Here is a 19,577-nt window from a genome sequence, read left to right on the forward strand (position 1 = left end):
CCAATGCAAAATGAGACATGATTGTTCTGGTTAGTCTTGATTTCTGTGCTGATTGTGTAGATGTGCTGGCAGTTTACAGGCACGTAGGTGTGGCTTATATATCACTGTCTCAATCATCTTCTTATTACCACCAGTTGGAACACAGTGCAATAAAGGACCTGCAAAGTTCCTGACAAGCTGGTGCTCTACAAGATCCATGTAAAGATTGAGCAAGTTAAACTCTGCCATGATGTCGGCCATAAAAGGAAATTTCTTAGCAGCAACACCTGGAGAAGCCCCCAAAATATGTGCCAGATCCCCCGTTCTAGAAAAAGTGCAGGGCTTTTTATCCATTTTGAGCTTTGTTTTCCTTATGACAGGGTCACAGGCCAGGCTCACTGCTGGAGAGTCAACAGCTGAAGCTTTGTTGTGGGGGTTAATGAGATGGCTCGTATTTTCCATCAACATGGAGAAGGACAGATAGGACAGAAAGGACAGCCTTTCGGCAAATTATACTGCCATGCTATTTCAAAGTGCTATTTCAAAGATGGTGTCTTCGCTGATGTTATTCCAGCTGTGTGGTTACTGTATTTCCACCAGCCCCAGCTCCCACTTCCCAGAGAGCTCTGGAGGCCTCCCCAGCTGTACAGTAAAGTTCAAGCTGGTGTTTTGTGGGAAGATGCAGGGGCCTCTCAGTCCCACTCAAAGGACTGGGCTCTTTGCATGTGACAGGCTTTGTGCTGGGAGCTCCTTGGTGGCCTCCTAGAAGGGGTCTGTAACCCTTGGGCATGTTTCAACTTGTCATCCTTCATCCTTTTGGTGCCCCTCCACCTTCTTGAAGTCTTCTCCCACCTCAGACATGTCAGGGCTTGTTCTGCAGTCTGCTAAAGTGGGGGACCCCAACCCAGCCTTTTACTTTTGTATACATTTAAAGTTTAATTATGCATTCCATTAGCTCTTATTAAAGAATGTTTTATCCATTTTATAACTGGTTTTATGGCTATATATATTTAATTTCTGTAACTTTTTTTATTTTATACATAAATATATATATGCATATATACATATATAGAAGTATTATATATAAAGTAGTGTCACTGTGTATAATAGATAAAATATATATTTATACATATTTGCACACTCCTTTAGATATTTTTTTTATATATATAGTATATATATTGTGTATATATACATATTACTTTTATATATAATATAGATAGAATATATGTATATGTGTTTATAGATGTTGTATATAAATTTATATATTGCACATAATGTATATATTTTTCTATCTGAGCGCTTTCTGGTGCAAAGGAAGAAGGCACCCAATCACAGGGCTTGTCTGAGAACACGTGGTTATGACGGTGTCAGGAAATGGCCATCAGCCAATCACAGAGCAGTGACATTTAACAAAGTGGCAGCTCCCTGCCATAAAATGGTGGTGCCCTGTCAAAACGGTGGCCAAACCAAAATAATGTTCCCTGTGAATGTATGGGGAGAGGCTGTCTGGGACTGATGTACTTCTGGGTAAACCTAAACCTGTAGGGGTGGCGAGTCCTGCCAGCCAATCACAACAGACCATGTGACCAAAAGAGGGGTGTGACATCTGGGGCAAGTGACCCCTGAGGCTGCTGGTAGGGGGGTGGGACTTCTGCCGGAAGCTCGGCGTGGGCACTTGTCACTTCTTATCTTGCACATCATTGAAACCTGTACTACTCAGATCTCTGAGATTAAAGTCTGCTCTCCTGAAGTCCAGGATTGTGGTCCTGCTTTTTGCCCTGCTCCCTCCTCATGGGATCCTGAATTCTACTATCTCATGGTCACTACAGTCAAGGCTGCCCCTAACCTTCACATCCCCAACCAGTTCTTCCTTGTTTGTAAACAGCAGGTCTAATAGAGCACCTCTTCTTGTTGACTCCTCAATCGCCTGCGTCAGGAAATTGTTACCAGTGCATTCCAGAAATCTCTTAGATTGCTTGTGCCCTGCTGTGTTGTCCTTCCAGCAGACGTTGTGGGGGTTGAAATCCTTCATGAGGACCAGGGCCTGCGAACATGAGACTTCTTAGAGTTGTGTGAAAAAGGCCTCATCTATTTCTTCTTCCTCATCAGACCTATAGCAGATACCTACTATAACATCACCTGTATTGGTCTGCCTACTAATATGACTTGTAACTCTTGACTGGCTCCTCACCCATCCTAAGGCAGAGCTCTATGCATTTCCACTGCACTCTCAGATAAGATGCAACATCCCCTCCTTGTCTTCCCAGCCTGATCTTCCTAAAGAGCCTATATCTATCCATCACAACACTCCAGTTATGTGAATTATCCCACTATTTCTGTGATCACAGTGATGTCATAGCCCTGTAACTGCACTCAGATGTACAATTCCTACTGTTTGTTCCCTGTGTTGCATGCACTAGTGTACAGGCATTGGAGAAAGACACCCAAGTGTGCTGATTCCCCAGAACGGGCATGAGAGCTTTCCCCATAAGGCTTCCAAAGGTAATAGATTTGTTGTGTTCATTAGAAATGGCATGGTTGTTGGATTTTTCACAAATTATGAAGAACATGGTAGCTAAGGAAATTATAAAATCATAGAATTGTTGCTTGGCAGGAATCTCTGCAAGTCATACCAAAGTGGTACTGTTGCTAGTACTAGGCCAGGTCAGCCATTACTGTCTCTAGCAAAGCACTGAAAACTTCTAATACTGGAGATTTTGACACCTTCTTGGTAACTTCTTCCAGTGCTATACTAATTTCTCAGTGAAAGTTTCTCCTAACGTGCAACATAAACTACCCAAGCTGCCCTTCAACTAAGTAAGCTGTCCTTGACAAACCAAGCAAACCCAGCTCTTACAACTTCCTTTTGCAAAACGCGTCCTTTATTGAAGACTCCAATGTGACCAGGTGAGAGCATCCAAGCCAAAGCCTAAGGCTTCTGGCTGCAAATTTACACATTCCAAAAACACAGACTGGTAAAAGTCTCAGAATTTAATGCTCCTCAGGGTAGCTCTCCCTCGGCTAGACCCACAAAAGATCACAGCCTCTGATACCTCATTTCAATTTTTCAGGACCATCCCAGCAGTACTGCTGGGGGTTGGCTCTAGGAAGAGGATAACTACTTTCTCTGGCAGATGAATTAAGGAGGTTCAGCATTTGCACAGCTTCCAGTTCTGTACTTTCTGTTACACACAGGCTGTCATTACAGGTGTTACAGCACTAGTCTCAAAGGAGGTATCGAAATAGTTCCTTGCGTCAGTGTCCAGTTGTCCTGGTTTTGACTGGGATGGAGTTGATTTTCTTCCTATTAACTGGTATAGTGCTGTGTTTTGGATGTAGTGTGAGAATAATGTTGATGACACGCTGATGTTTTGGTTGTTGCTAGGTATTGTTTATGCTAGTCAAGGACTTTTCATCTTCCCATGCCCTGCCAGATGTGCAGGGGGCTGGGAGGGAGTGTGGCCAGGGCGGCTGGCCCAGCTGGCCAATAGGCTATTCCATACCATATGACGTCATGCTCAGCATATAAGGCTGGGTGAAGAAGAAGGAGGGGGGGCGTTCGGAGTGATGGCGTGTGTCTTCCCAAGTAACCGTTACGCGTGATGGAGCCCTGCTTTCCTGGCGATGGCTGAACACCTGCCTGCCGATGGGAAGTGGTGAATGAATTCCTTGTTTTGCTTTGCTTGCGTGCGCGGCTTTTGCTTTCCCTATTAAACTGTCTTTATCTCAACCCACGAGTTTTTCTCACTTTTACCCTTCTGATTCTCTCCCCCATCCCACCCGGCGGGGGGGGTGAGCGAGCGGCTGCGTGGTATTTGGCTGCTGCCAGGTTAAACCACGACACCAGTTTATAGGAATGTTGTAGAGAAGTTTAAATCTTTGGCATATTGTTATGGCAGCAGCACTAAGTAGGTATTGTTAAGTATATTCACCCACTTCCATATTCCATTCTCATTTTCTAGTCTATGGCTGAAGAACAACTCAGATTTTGGTGTCCTTGCTATATTTTGGATCATATTTAGAAGATGATCTTGCTTTGCAAGAGTCTTTCTCTGAGATTTTCAGCTGTTCAGCCCCAATTTTGACTAATCCTGTGGATTATGAAGGCAGAGCAGGAAAATGTATCTCGGTTTACCTGAAAATCTCCTTTAAGCACCAGCCCTTTCCAGAGATGGATGAATCACCCAAATCCAGAGATGGCAACTGACACCCAAATCCAGAGATGGCAAGTGGCATTAATTTGCAGAAAGTATATCTCTGTTTTGAAGTGGTAGAAACCATGTAGTTCCCATCCCTGCCTCCTTCCAGAACAATCATTCTGATCTGTAACTCAGGGAAGAATACTGCAAAAGCGAAAGATGAGCACCTTTGTCTGACGGTAAATGAATGGAATGGCTCTACTGCTGAGCTTTGAGTCCCCTTTCCCCTTTAAGTTGCCCCCTGCTTTGGTTAATATTGTGCTCTCAACTGAGCAGTTAATGCATTGTGATAGTTTGAAAATCCTGTTATTTGTGGTGATAATCTTTCTGGACAATCAAGTTAGTATCTTCCAAAACTTAGGTTAATGTGCATTGAAACAAGAACAGGGACTGCTGTGTCTGTTGAGACAGGAAAAGAGGGTGGTGTTTTTTTGAACAGTATCTCTTACTGTTTTGAATCACCACACCAGACTGCTTCCAAATGAAGCATCAGATCCAAAATGCACAGAAGATGTGAACTCTTCCTGCTGATCTGAAGAGTCTTTGAATCAGGTTTCCAGCTGTTAAAGAAGATGGTGTTCATCTTTATGTCTCATAGAAGTTTTCTTTAAAAATCCCTGCATGGTGGGAAATAACAGCCTTTGAAACTGTTTTCCAAGATGTGCTGCTTTTTGATTCTATAGGAAACTTGTGAGCTCATTAAGATACCATAAATGAAGGAGAGAGGAAAATGAAAAAAAAAAAACAACCAAGGACAAAGTGAGAAGACCGTGCTGCTTCATAAGGGCCATTCTCTTCCTCATCTCTTCTGTACACTGACTGGTCTGAGAGTCAGTTTGGAGAAATGGTGGAAAATCTCTCTATCTTGAAAAGAAGAGCTAAGACAGGTAACCTCTATGTTGTAGGACTTACCAAACAGATAATAGGAAAGGAAAAAAAAGGAAAATATTACTGGCAGCTTTTCCAAAGTGTTGCTGACCCCAACAGAAGGAAGGTTTTTAAGAGCCACCGGGACACTGAAAAACCTTTCTGTGCTAGGCTTTGGTGTTGCATTCTGCTTGTCCACATGGCTTCTTCATCCTTGTCCTTTTGGTATAGGTCATGTCCCTGTTGATTTCTTGTTTTAAGAGAGGCCTGTCAAAGCCTAATTCAGAGGGTCTTTTTGTCACTGCAGTTGTCCCGAAATCACTTCTCAGCACTGATACTTGTTTTCGCAGTCATGCTGTTAGTAATTCCTCGTAACAAACCTCCTGTGCTTTTGGCCATTTTTATGGGGGCCATATTTAAGCTGTTCCATGTATTTTTCATTGCATCATCTCTGCTTCAAGCAAGATCACCTGTTTTAACACAGCACAGAGGAAGGTGGGGAGCTTTCTGTTCTCTGTAACTGGGCCACAGATGGCCCAGGGCAAGTTATTCAAAGTGGAGCTACAAACTGAGACACTTGCTGCTCCTTTTTGCCCCTAGTGGTTGTCTCTCAGTAGTTGGTTTCTATATGTCTCTGTTCCATTCCAAGTCTGTTAAGAGCCCCCGTGGTGTTTAACCAGCAGTAGAAAGTCTCATGTCAAGAATAAATCTTCCCTGCACTCTTTCTCTCTCACACACCTAGTTGTGCAGTTTTTCCATCATACATTGTGTGCATGGGATGGAAGGATGGCAAAAGTCAACAAAAGTATGGCCTCATCCCTTTTCCTCTTGGTAGTGCCTTCCTTATCAGATTCTTGTTTCCTGATGCTGTTTCAATGACTTACTTCAAGGGTAAGTCTATCAATATTATTCTATTAACAAACCTTACCAGAATGGCATATCCTACCCCTTCTTTACCCCAACTTGTTTGCTGCTTGGTAGTTTTGCTGGATTCTGCATGCATTATCTTGCTCTGAGAAGCATGATATCTTACTCTGAGAAGCATGAAATGTCATTATTTGTGTATATGCTAACAAACTACAGATGCTATTACCAATAAATAAAATTATTTAGCCCTTACTTACAATTGTGGCCACAATACTTGATTCTTGTAATCACCTATGGCATAATTTATCAACTTACTTCTCAGTTATGTGAAGCGAAATATACTACATAATGCTTGCTAATATTCCCCTTGTTCCTGTTACTGAAAAAGATTGAAGAGACAGGCTGTTTGGTTTTCATACTGACCTCTAGAGTTGTGAATATTTCATTCACATCCTGTCTAATAATTCCTCCCAGGCTAGATAATCCTGTGCACAATCTCCTTCTGTACAATATGTCAGTCTTGGCATACCTCTGACCATCTGCGTTGTCCTTCCCTAGGTCTTGTAAACTCTTACTATATCTTCTTTAGGTTAAGGCAACTAAATCTGGATATGATGCTCTATTGTCAAAGTTTGTATTGTTCACACAATGCTCAAAAATCCAGAATAAAATAAAAGAGGCCCTTTCCCACTCTGATGATAGCACTTGTCAGGGAAAGACTTGCTTTTGGGTTTCTCTCTCTCTGGGTTTATCTGGAGTTCTAATTTCTCTTGAAGCATTTGAGACTCTTTTTAATGTTTCCTAGAATGCTGTATGTTTTCTGGGCACAGTGATGATGACAGATGGATGTCAAGGTACTGAAGAGAATTCAGGCTTTGATAGTGAAATAGCAAAGTGAGGGAGAAACTGTGAGGAAAGTTGGTGTTCCTTTTGTTTGCTTTCAAGCTCAAAATGTGTGTGCCATAGCTTGACTAAATTACCCTATAAATAAGAGTGTGTGTATCCGTGTATGTGACTGACTTTATGATAGTGTTCTGCAGTTACCTTCATGACATGAACACCTGGGGAAGGAGAGATTTGATGGTTGCCTGGAGGATGATAATTCCTAATCATGAGAGGGAAATGAGCCAACATTTTTTGAGAAGAAAAATCCAGTGAAATTTATTATGCTATTGAACCATTTCCCTGGGCAAGGCATGTCAGTGCCATCACTCTCACGCAATTAAATACCAAGCAGCATATATTAATTAATTATATGGTGAAAAACTAATTAATAAGATGTCTTCATATATTTTTGCTGCTTTCACCCTCCAGGATTCAGTTGCACCAAACAGAAAGAAGTGGATCCTGTGAGAATAAATAGCTGTGAGAGCATTTTTACAGTGTTCACTTTGTATAAAAAATGAGATTGGTAGAGTGTCAATGGGAAAGCTATTTTATTGCTAGAATTCTAGCTAGCTTTGGTTGGTATGGCTGTATGCGATTAAGTCCCAAGTCAGTGGAATTATTTGGGATTTTTTTAAGAAGCATGAGTGAAAAAAGTTATTTGGCCTGGGACCTAAGGTTTAAAGCATAAATTTTAGCATCAACAGTACTGCTACACGGTAGAACGACAGAGATAAAAACAGAGAAGAAAGCACAAAAATTGAGGAGCTCTGGAGAGGAGAAAAATAAAATTTGACTTAAACTGTTAGTGCTATTTGGTATGGGATGCCACCTTGTGGAATTTTTTAGGATGTCATGTCTTTTATCAAATCTCTTGCAAGTCTTCCTGACTATTTACTCTCTTCAGTCACTGTAGATAATCCTGTTTGCATAGATCAGCCGTGATCTTTAATAGCCCCTCCATCACCTGATTTTTTTATGTAATCTGAACTTTCAGTGAAATTTAGGGATGGAGAAATCTTACTTTGGGAGGTAAAAAGTCTGGGAAAAGGAGAACCTCCCTTAGCTTGCCCAGTGGGCCTGGGAATCAGCCATAGTGAGAGCATGATCAGTGCAGATACTGTGGTATGATTGTAGTACTGCACTAATGTGTGTTGTCAGAAAGCTCTGAAGGGAACTGTAATCACATTGTGCACTTTGGCATGTTAACCCAATCACTACAGCAGTTGGAAAGGAGTTATTCCATGGTTGTCTTCAGCGGGACATTAGGATTGCAGGAAGAGTTAGCAAACGTGGACATGTCTGCTGCCTCAGTTGACATACCACTTCATTTTGCATTGTAAAGGACTCTTCTCCCAACGTGTTCGGATGTCTGGCATTCAAGCTGTATCTCCATAGTGGTCTGCTTAAGGGACAGCACAGGTGTGTCGCTAATCCACAAGACCTTTGTTGCAAACATTTCACATCAACTGTCGAATGCTTCCTCCCTGCTAGAGGCATTGTGGAAAGGTGAAGGTGCAGTAGGTGACTGGTCTTCTGCCAGAAAGCAGTGTTTTGCTCCTGAGTGTACCAAAATACTAGGGTGGCTACCACAAGCGAGTGAAGAAATGATCTCTCCTCTATGGAAATGTATATAGAGGGTCTCCTTGAACTGAGACCCTGTCAGAGGGACAGAGGCCATCTGTCCATTTTTCTGCTCTCCAGCTTTGATTCTCCTTCTGCTCTTGGTCCTTTTCTGTCTTCATGTCCATCCCATGGAGCATCAGTGGGCCTGTCACTTTCCTGATTTCCTACACTTGAAGGTAGCTCTCCCTTCCCTCATCTAAGCGATTAGCTGCTTCTGATTTTGTCTCAATAAACATTAACATGAGCCTTCTGGAATAATTTCCTAGCCACCTTTCTTTTCTATACACAATGTCAAGGATTGTGCCCCTTTTTTTCAAATGGTAAAGAGATGCTGGTAAGGGCTTCTTTCTTCTACCTCTTTTGCTACTATCCTCATAACTGGAGTTGGATACTGGGGTGCAACCTTCACAGGCTGATCTTTCTATTGATTGCATGTGCTCCTTTTTGTCCTTTACTTGCCCTTCCTCTGTAAGCCTTTTGCCCTGGTCTTGCTCTTACCACCACCTTGTTTATCTGCAATGATCTATTGCTTTTGGCCTGATGATTCCAGAATTCACTCCCCTCTTTTAAAACACTTGAGCTAGGGCTGTGATTTCTGAGCTTAATAGAGTATGAAAGTCCAAGTAACACATTTGTGAATAACCTTTAAAGTGTGAATTCAGGTTCTGAAGGAAAATTACATTGAACAATTTCAGTCTTCGGTAGAAACTTCTTTGGAAACAGTTACAGTCTCATCCATGGAGTGTCATGAAGTCATTGATTGAAGTGCCATCAGCTCTTGCCAATGTACAGCCTGGCAGCTTAGAAATGCCATTTAAAACCTTAAATGAATGTTGTGTGGTGAGAGCTCCTTCTAACCTCCAGAACCATCAAGCTCTCAGCCTGAGCCAACTGCCTGCAGTTCTTGTCTAACGGTTGAAGCAGCTGAGCCACAGAGTGGATTCCTGAGAGGGCTTGAGGCACTAAAACTGCAGCAATTCAAGGACAGAGTAGATGAAATTTAAAGCAGGAGTGATTCCATGAACTCCAGACAGTTTAAACCTGTGGTGATGTCCACTGGGTCCTGCAGCAGGATGTGATCGGGAGACTTCTGTTTTGCATCCCCCCACAGTTCTCTACTACTCCAAGTACATTGACCTTGCTGACATACCATGAAAGGCAATGAGAAATCACTTCAAGATTATTAATTGGAGAGGACGGATTTGGGGGAAGAGATCAAAGTCCTGTAGCCCTTTCCTGACACATGCATGTGTGTATGTATGTTTTGTACCAGTGTTTTCATAGGGATAGTAGCTGTTTGACTTTTTCCTGCTACACATGCTCATGTTGCAGCTGCATCCAGCTCTGTTATAGGAAACAGATGTTGTGACATTTATCCACAACCAGTGATGCAGAGCTCCCCAACTCACTCTGTGGAGTTACTGTGTGTTGAGTTTTAGAAGCAGGGGTGCTTCCCAGCCTCCTTACAAGAATGCTGAAAATTTCCTCTGTGTTATGCATGTGCTTGTGAGCTTTAGACAGTTGTGGGTTTTTTTTTCAGATTGCTAAGCTAATGCTTAGGTGCAAGGGGGCCTGGAAATAACCACCAATGCAGTATAGTTAATCTCTTACTCTCTTCCTCTGCCTACACAACCCTATATTTTTATGCTTTGCATGATGTTAGCTTTTGTGGACTTGGAGCATTGGGAGATGCTTTACTCTGCCTCCCATGGGAATGCCTGTGAGCATCTTGCATAAGGCCTACTCCTGGTCACAATTCTTCACCAAACTGGTGAATCTCCCTAGATGCAAAGCAGTTTCAAAAGTTTCAAGCAAACTAAGAAGGGGGCTCAGAGGGGACAGAAGGGTCACAGTGGAAGTAAAAGAAAATAATTATGCATATGATTATGAAAACATAAGCCTGACTCATAGGTAAAGTGACATGAATGCAAGAAAATACTATTCTAGTTTTTCTTTCATGTTCTGTGAAGCAGCAAAACCAAAAGGAGCCAGTTGTACCCCAAACTATCTGCCCTGCTGGTAAAATTACCTCAGACAGAAGTGGGGATATTTGCCCAAAAAGTTAGGTCCAAGTTGGGCGGGAGCGTTGATCTGCTCGAGGGTAGGAAGGCTCTGCAGAGGGACCTGGACAGTCTGGATCGATGGGCTGAGGCCAACTGTATGAGGTTCAACAAGGCCAAGTGCCGGGTCCTGCACTTAGGCCACAACAACCCCATGCAAGGCTACAGGCTTGGGGAAGAGTGGCTGGAAAGCTGCCCAGAGGAAAAGGACCTGGGGGTGCTGGTTGACAGGTGGCTGAACATGAGCCGGCAGTGTGCCCAGGTGACCAAGACGGCCAATGGCATCCTGGCCTGTATCAGAAATAGTGTGGCCAGCAGGAGCAGGGAGGTGATTGTGCCCCTGTACTCGGCACTGGTGAGGCCGCACCTCGAATACTGTGTTCAGTTTTGGGCCCCTCACTACAAGAAGGACATGGAGGTGCTGGAGCGTGTCCAGAGAAGGGCAACGAAGCTGGTGAAGGGCCTGGAGCACAAGTCTTATGAGGAGCGGCTGAGGGAACTGGGACTGTTTAGCCTGGAGAAGAGGAGGCTGAGGGGAGACCTCATCGCGCTCTACAACTACCTGAAAGGAGGTTGTAGCGAGGTGGGTCTTGGTCTCTTCTCCCAAGTAACTGATGATAGGATGAGAGGAAATGGCCTCAAGTTGCGCCAAGGGAGGTTTAGATTGGACATTAGGAGAAATTTCTTTACTGAAAGAGTGGTCAGGCCTTGGAATAGGCTGCCCAGGGAAGTGGTTGAGTCACCAACCCTGGAAGTATTTAAAAGACCTGTAGATGAGGCGCTTAGGGACATGGTGTAGTGGGCATGGTGGTGTTGGGTTGATGGTTGGACTCGATGATCTAGAGGTCTTTTCCAACCTTAATGATTCAATGATTCTATGTCTGTAGCTCTTCACCATGCCAGATTACTGCTCATCACAAGGCAGGACTGAACCCTGTTTTAGTGGACTTTGAGTTTCCAGTTTGAGTAAAAGTTGTAAGTTTATGCAAGCACAATGGGGTGGGCTGGGTGTGGTGAACCTGCTAGACGGCAAGAACTTTTGTTCTTCTTGTTCCTCACTGCTGACAGGTGAGCACCAGCAGCTTTGGATATCACTGTGAGTCATGATTAGGTGCTGTTTTGTTTTTCCCGTGCAGTGGTCCAAGTAAATTGGAGCAAAATACTCTGAGCTGGGGGGGGGATATGTACTCTGATCCCCCTGCCAGTGAAGGTGATGTGAATTTCACCTCTGACCTTGGCAAAGCCTAGATTTGGCAGAAAACTGTAATAGTGCTGTTTAGTAGCTCACGGATTTAATGAAAGTGCAACTAACTCCTACTGCTGATTTCACTGCATAGTGATCACAAATCAGATGGAAAGTTGTATAACAGCCATTTTGAGCAAGTACTGAAAGATGGCCAGCTTTTAGGCCCCCTGTAGTGCAACACTTGGCCATTGTTCTGAAGACCTGCCACATGACTTAGGGTGGGAAACCTTATTTCCTTAATCAGACATGGTATTGTTAAGAGTGAGAAGCAAAGTGAAGTTAATTTTATGTTTTATTAGCAACTTTGCATTTCCTTCAGGTTTTCTCACTGACAGAGAGTAGCAGAAGTTGAGCTTCCTGTAGGTAATAAACCTAGAAATCTGATTTTTGTGACATTGAACACTGGCAAACAACAATCAAGCAATGAGAACTCATACTAAAATCCAATGTGGCTACTGGGACTGGGCATTTTATGACAAATATTTATTGAAATGATACTATTGATTGTAATTATCTCCAGGACTTCCTTGCATGCCCTAGGATGAGGAAATACGGGGCTGGATACTCTGAGACATTGCAGATGACTGCAGAAATAAGTGCAATGGAGCATTCTTTCAAATAATGTTTTTTATCTTCCTACAGAAAAACTGCATTGGGTTGTGCTGTTGGGAGATCAATGGGTAGCCCTGGTTTCAGGTGCTGATTCTTTAAAAAGAGAATTCTGCCATCCAGTGGCTTTTGAATAGATTTATAAGTATAGGCGACATGACCAAGTCTAGGTAAGAACATTTAGTTTCACTTCGTTTCAGCACCAAGCCAGTGAGAGCATTACTGCAGAACAGTTACCTGAGAATTTGCTTAAGAAATTCTTCCCTTTCAGAGTGGGGGGGAAGGAGCCAGTGCCATTTATTTTAATGCTGAAACCTTTCTTTTGTTTATCTCTTTGCAGTTATGTGGCTGTGGGCTGCTGGGTGTGGGCATCTGGCTGTCAGTGTCGCAAGGAAACTTCGCCACATTTTCTCCTAGCTTTCCGTCGCTTTCAGCTGCCAACCTAGTCATTGCCATTGGTACGGTCATCATGGTGACCGGCTTTCTGGGCTGCCTAGGTGCTATCAAGGAAAACAAGTGCCTCCTGTTGAGTGTAAGACATCAATACTTCTTTTCACTAAGAACAGTGATTATTGCTTTGTTATTATTTTATTTAAATGTCTTGTGGATCATCGTGATATTGCCCTTGGCTTTCAATCTTTTGTATGCTTGCAGTATGACATCCCACAGCTTTGGTCACAGTGATATCATTGGCATATTAGCAAATGTATCCTTGTTACTGTGTGTCCTAATGTATTACAGAGCAAAGCAAATTATTACCAGTTACCTCTGAGTGGTTAAACATGAACTGTAGGGTCAACCTGGATAGCCCTTCTGGAAATGTCTGTTAGAAGGATTGACTGAAAAATCTTAAGCGCAGCTGCTTTTGGATGCCACTCAAAGTCTCTCATGGCTATTTTGTACTTTGCCCTTATGTAAGGCCTTTGTCAGAGGTTGGTGGAAACCATCTGATCCAAAGTTAAGAAGTCAAGGTCTCTGCCAGGCCTTACCAATAAAAAAAAAAAACAAAACTGATCCTTGGCAGTCTTTATCCATCACTGAAGCACAGAGGTTGGGAACCCCTCTCAGGAAACACAGTGTGGGTCACTCCTCTTGCTATAAACCCAGGAGGCTTCATCATGCGTATCCCCACCCCAAGGAGAGAGGTATTGTGTCAGAAGGTGAGAGGAGGGCTTTCAAAGCAGGCAGCTTCCAATTCAGTCACAGTTTATGAATCACAGGTGCTGTGACATTAAGGAGCACGTGAGTTTTCCTTGTGTAAAAGTCTCCCTTACATGGTGTTGGGGAACAGCTGGGCAGCATTCCTTAGACCACCTCAGAGAATAAAATTGGAGGACAAATGTGCACCTGTTTTTTGCTTGGTTTTGTATGTTGTACAGCTAGAAAAGCAAACAGAGAATAGTAATGAGGTCTATGTCGTTCATCCACACAAACTGCAATACCAGATGAATTTTGGGTTTTTTTTTTTAAGAGTGTTTATATTCTTACAACGTTCTACAAAAGTCTTTTTATACTATCATGACTATCATGAGTTTCCGATTGGAGAGCTTGCTGCCCTGCATACTACATCTTCCCCAGTGTCTCTATGGGGGGATGCCATGCCTATGTGGCAGTCCACTACTACATAAAGGCAACTAGCGGGCATGGAGAGTAATGAGAAACTACTGGAGCTCACACTTGGGATGCCCCTGCAGAGAGAGATTTCAGCTACAGAGAGTCAGGGATAGAAGTGCTGAGTAATATAATGACTCAGCAGACAGTCAGATGTGGTTAAAGCCCAACTGCTAGGGAATCACTCCTGAAGCACGTCACATTGATCTTTGTGGTAATGGGTTTAGCATCTGTTCTGTAGTCTGTATGAAGGAAAGAGGCTATCAGGGCTGCATGCTGTGACAGCAGTCAGAAAAAGCAAGACAAAAGCATTGCTGAAACCTGCAAACTGGTAAGTTTCTAGCTTCCTCATTGATGGTGAGACCTACAGGAGCTTTAGTGGCAATATAGTATCAATATGCCTGCATAGTCTGAAAGCAAACTTGCATGTTTTTGGCAGTAGAGGAAAGGTTTAGAAGACAAGGCCTATAGTCTTCAGAGTTTCTAGCAGCCCCAGGTTTGCTCTCTAGTTGGCAAGTGTCTATACACTGATTGTTTTTCCTTTGTTCTAGTTTTTCATCATTTTGCTGATAATTCTCCTGGCAGAGCTGATATTACTCATTTTGTTCTTTGTTTATATGGACAAGGTAAGCAAATACGCCATATAGATTAATTATCTGTAGTAGCACGTAGACCAGGTTCTGTTTGCTTTTGTTTGATGGAGGTATGTGGGTTCTCCTTGCTCTTCACTTTGATGAAGGTTTAACCTTGAGATCTTGGCTGTTTTCTGTAAGTTGCTTCTGCAGGGGGAGGAGGAAATGATGAGGAGGGCAAACAGGAGAGAAGAACTCGCTGAGCTTTACAATTTCCTCCCTGAAATAAAACCATGGTCCAGGGCCTCCCTTTTAGTCTTTTCCTAAAAGCTAAGATAGCCTTCAACATAGCTGTTTGATTTCTCTGCAAGAAGCTGATCATCTTGTGGACCTGGGTTGTGAGAAATCCTACTTAAGACCCTGTTAGCTTCTTAGAGCCAACCCTTGAACAGGACTGGAGGAGAGAGGCCTGGGATATTCAAAGGTTATTCCAGATGCCACCAGCTGTCTCAGTTGACTGGGCAGTCCCAGAGAGTTTTACAAGGGTGCGGAGCAGATCAAGAGGCAGCTTCTCATAAAGCCCAACTGTAGGAATCTGCTATCTAGTAGAGACTAAGTGAAGTAGGCATAACTGGCTGGCCTGTCAGATAGGTAAGACTGGAAAAATCCTTGGGGAACTGGAGAGCTCTGCTAAAGACGGGACAGAGCTTTACAGTATGAGCGTGTCCAGACTGATTTTAAAACTGAGCTCCTACCAGATTTGTATCTCTTCCCAGGTTGTCATTATGATGCCTGCTGCTTTCAGGGAGCTGGGGTGAACTTCTGATTTTGAGTGGGATGTCAAAGCAGGACGAAACAGATCTTATAATATAGTTGGCCTTTACACCAGGACCCATAGGTTAATCCTTTCTCTGCTGCCAGCTCACTGCTGTCAGAGCCAAGGTACATTCCTACCTGCATCCAGGACTCCAGGCTCGGACTGAAATTTATACAAGAAATGGGACATCTCAGATCTCCCATTAAGCATTCCAACTTTCTCCTCTAAAGAAAGAAGAGCACATTTGAAAATCATAAATCCTACAAGCCTGTCCCCACAAGGAGAACAATAGTAATGCCCTTTTTCAATTGATTTTGTATTGGCCATTTATTATAGCCTGTGCAAGGGATAACTATGTTAAGGTTGGGAGGCTGGGACTCTGGTTTTATGATATTAGGAAATTAAAGTAGGCTATAGGTTACAGGCAGGAGAGGCTGCTGTGGGGTATTGCCAAAGTTAAAGTAAGCTCAGCAGATTTCTGCTGATCACTCTTCAGTTAGTTTGGATCAGATGATGACTGTATGATGGACTCTCATCAGAGGGGAAGCTGTTTGGTCTCCTATCTTATGAGAATTAATCCAGTATTTTGCCATCTGAGGGAGAGACTAGGTCTTGGCTGGTGCTGAAAGGTCCCATTGACTTGTAAGAGTCTTGAAGCTATGATGGAGCTTTTCTGCCCATATTAAGTTTGTGGTGAGAGAAGGTAAGACAGAAACATTCTGTATGCAAGACTCTACCATTTGGTCCTTTCCTCTAAACAGCAGTGCATTGACTTTCTGTATTTTTTACATGATGCAGGTCAGTGAGAGTGCAAAGAAAGATTTGAAGGAAGGTATGAAGCTATACAATTCAGAAAATAATGTTGGACTGAAAAATGCATGGAATATCATTCAAGCAGAGGTACATATTTTCTCAATAGAAAAAAAGTAACGATTTGGCCATAAAGGCTGCTGCAGTCTGTTAACCGTGGCATCCATGCCAAGTCTAAAAGATGGCTAATGCAGGCTTTGGTTTCTGATTTTGCACGCTTGAACATCCAGGGAGTACTGTGAAACCCAGGATCAAAGTGTACTCTCTAATGTGAAAGATGCTTACCCCTCTCTGAGATTCTCTGTGCCTATCACAGGCAGAAAGATTATCTGAAACAGAGGAGAAGCAGCAAAATCTGCATAGGCAGAACTGCAGCTTTGGCAGCTAGGCTTTTGCCGTTCAGCAGTTGTGGGCAGATTACTTTATGTTTTGGTGTTTGGGCTCATGTCTCTGTGACAAGAAGAGTAAGATAACCTTGGGCATGAGACTGTTTATTTTCTTTGGGTTTTTTTTATGTTGTTAAGTATTTGCTTTTAGTGATCACTGAGCACAAAGCACTTTAAAAATACAGAAGTGTGTGGCAGCCCTTTTGAAAATATACAGTGGTTTAGTGGAAGTAAAAGTTTGTGGTGGTGCATGATCCACAAATTGTGCTAGTTAAGTTAATTTATTAATCCTTTGCTTTTGCCATAGATGAAATGCTGTGGTGTGAATGACTTTACGGATTGGTACCCAGTGCTGGGAGAAAACACTGTCCCAGACCGATGTTGTACGGAAAACTCCCAAGACTGTGGGCGGAACTCCACCGAATTAGTGTGGAAAACGGTAAGGCTCGCTTTGCCCAGGTCAAGGCTTAGGGAGGGGTGGGAAGGAAGAAAATAGAGGGAATGCATGTGAAAGAAAATGTGACTTTGGGATTTCAATTTTCATCTTTCATCATTTCAGGGATGTTATGAGAGAGTTATGACCTGGTTCGATGAGAATAAGCATGTCCTTGGTTCGATTGGGATGTGCATCCTCATAATGCAGGTAATACTGGTATGATGTTTGTCAACATGGCTTTGATTTGGTGTCAGCATTCTTGATTCTGCTGTGTGAAAATTGCTGCTCAAGCGCTTTGAGTTTGATCATGATTTCAAAAATGCCAGATTTATGAGTTCATTTAAGGTCATCTACTCAGAAAGGAAGCAGGTCAGTAGTCAGTACTGCAAAGAAGACATGCTACAGTGGGGTTTTGCTTACCTGCATTTTGACTTCAGAGCACCACTTTGGAGTTCTCATGTTTAACCATTTGTTACGGTGTCCCTTAGGGAACTGTTTTTGTAAATTTTGGAAGCAAGTTCTAGAAATTGCCAAAATGAGTCAAATGATGGCCACTGAACTGAGCAGGTTAACGTGTTTTTAAAAAGAAATGCAGAAGTATCATCATAATGTGTTAAGGTTTGGGGTTCCTGTATCACTGCTGTATTTTGGGGGGAGAATACCTGAATCTGATGTTTTCAGTCACAGTTATCTGGCTAAACAAGCACAAGTTGTTGGGTAACAAGGAACAGTGACTCGTATGTATTGATTCTGAAAAATTGTTGTACATATGACAAAGAGCCCTGAGAGCTTTTTGCCCCCATCTGTGCTCTAACAGATACATCTCCGGACATAACTGTGTGAATGAACAGCACACATCCAAGTTTACTGATCAGTGTTGAAGTTTGAGAAATATGGCTAATGTAGAATGACTTTTAAAACTACAGCTGGATCATGAACACAGGTCAGCAGTGCAGTTTTGGCAGTCTCCCTGTACTGAAGCCCTTATTGTTTGTTTTCCTTCAGATTCTTGGCATGGCCTTCTCCATGACACTCTTCCAGCAGATTCACAGGACTGGCAAAAAATATGATGCCTAAAGCCTCTGAAACGTTATCACATCAACCCTTCTGTCTCATCATAAAAATGAACAAAAGGAATGACCACAAAGGGTATCAAGCCTAGCCCTGCTGAGGGAATCCGTCCCATTGACCGATCTACTTTGTTGTTACTTGTCCAGTTATTATCACAACTTGTTATTTGACTCATTTTTTTGTCTGTTTCACATTTGCCATTTATTTGCCAAAGAGGGGGGCAATCCCCCCAAACAAATGGATTTTCTACACAAAATCATAGATCTGTTCTAAGAATGTTTCTTAACTTAAGAAAATGTTTTGCTTTACTAATCCATACTGTATGTGCAAAACTTACGTGTGTTCCACTTCAAGGGAGAATTATTCAAAGTCTTCCATTAAGTTTTCAACCCTCATGTCCGATTTACTGGAAGACTCGGAAAAGCCACTCTAACTGAGAGTTCTAGGAATTGGAGCTGCTTTGCTTTGCAGCTTCTTGTACCTTCCGGTGTATACTTTTTTATGATGATGATGATGATGATGATTATTATTATGATGGATATAGCTTAGAATTTAGTTGCCTGACTTATAACTTCTTGCTGTTTCTGGTTTTACACATTTATTGTACATTAATTTGGGAACCACTGTGCGATATCCAGAAGACATGTCTTTCAAAGTTGACAGTTGGTGCGGGCAAATAAAGACATAACTTTTCTCAAGTCCATGGGGAGGCATCATCTACCTTTATCAGGGTCTCAGTGCCCTTACTGTAACAAAGGTGGTTCCTTTCAAATCAGAGGCTCTTTTCTTAGATGGAATGCAATGCCTTCCCAGTGGATCAGATGGTGAGCTTCCTAGTCCTGTGAGGCAAAGTTCCAATGCTTTTACTCACCCAAAGCAGTCTGGCTGCTCTGATGTCATGCTACTTTGAAAGCTAAAAGTACTGACTAAGCAAGTTACTGCTCCCTGGCACGAAGGAGAGAGATTACAGTCTGACCTACTGGCCAGTTGGCAGCAGACTTCACAGATTGTGTTGTCTGTTTCAAAAAGTTTGCCCAAGGCATGACATGCTGCTGGATATCAGGGAAGGGGATGGCAATTTGATGGCAACATTGTCATGCCATGTCCTTCATTGAAGGGGTTTCCTCAGGCAGATGACAGCTGTCTCCCTGAGCTGGAAAAGGTGGTTTGATTAAAGGTGACCAGATGATGCAGGAAAGGGGCAATTTCCAAAACAGCACTCAGAGACAGTATGTGTTGTCACACCTTCAGTACAGAATTGGTTCTTGCTGACGGATTGCCAAGTCCATCCAATGGGGTAGTTCAGAGTTCACTGCAATGCATGTGAACCAACATTTTACCAACATTCCTGTTAGAAAACTTGAACATATATTTCTGTAGTTTGAATGCTGCTTCATTGCAAGCAGCCCCCATTTACCCTTTGTTCCAGATTTTTGCTGTTTTGTGAAGGAAGTAGGAAAGGCTCAGACACTGGAGGATGTTCAGATTTAACTCCAGTCAGGGCTTGACTCAGCTCTGTAAGAAACACTGCTTTTT

General features: G+C 42.8%; 1 protein-coding gene across 3 annotated transcripts in view; it reads left to right on the forward strand.

Moving 5' to 3' along the window:
- Nucleotides 1-18,739, forward strand: part of TSPAN9 (tetraspanin 9) — a 193,014-nt gene extending 174,275 nt beyond the window's left edge. For all 3 annotated transcript variants that reach the window (XM_075164019.1, XM_075164009.1, XM_075164001.1), the window contains exons 3-8: nucleotides 12,679-12,870; nucleotides 14,501-14,575; nucleotides 16,137-16,238; nucleotides 16,842-16,973; nucleotides 17,094-17,177; nucleotides 17,976-18,739. In XM_075164019.1, coding sequence (XP_075020120.1) covers nucleotides 12,679-12,870; nucleotides 14,501-14,575; nucleotides 16,137-16,238; nucleotides 16,842-16,973; nucleotides 17,094-17,177; nucleotides 17,976-18,047 — 657 coding nt within the window. In that variant the 3' untranslated portion in view covers nucleotides 18,048-18,739. The remainder of the gene's footprint in view (nucleotides 1-12,678; nucleotides 12,871-14,500; nucleotides 14,576-16,136; nucleotides 16,239-16,841; nucleotides 16,974-17,093; nucleotides 17,178-17,975) is intronic.
- Nucleotides 18,740-19,577: the final 838 nt, after the last annotated feature.

This window comes from Calonectris borealis, chromosome 1, assembly GCF_964195595.1.
Source record: "Calonectris borealis chromosome 1, bCalBor7.hap1.2, whole genome shotgun sequence".
Lineage (NCBI taxonomy): Eukaryota > Metazoa > Chordata > Aves > Procellariiformes > Procellariidae > Calonectris > Calonectris borealis.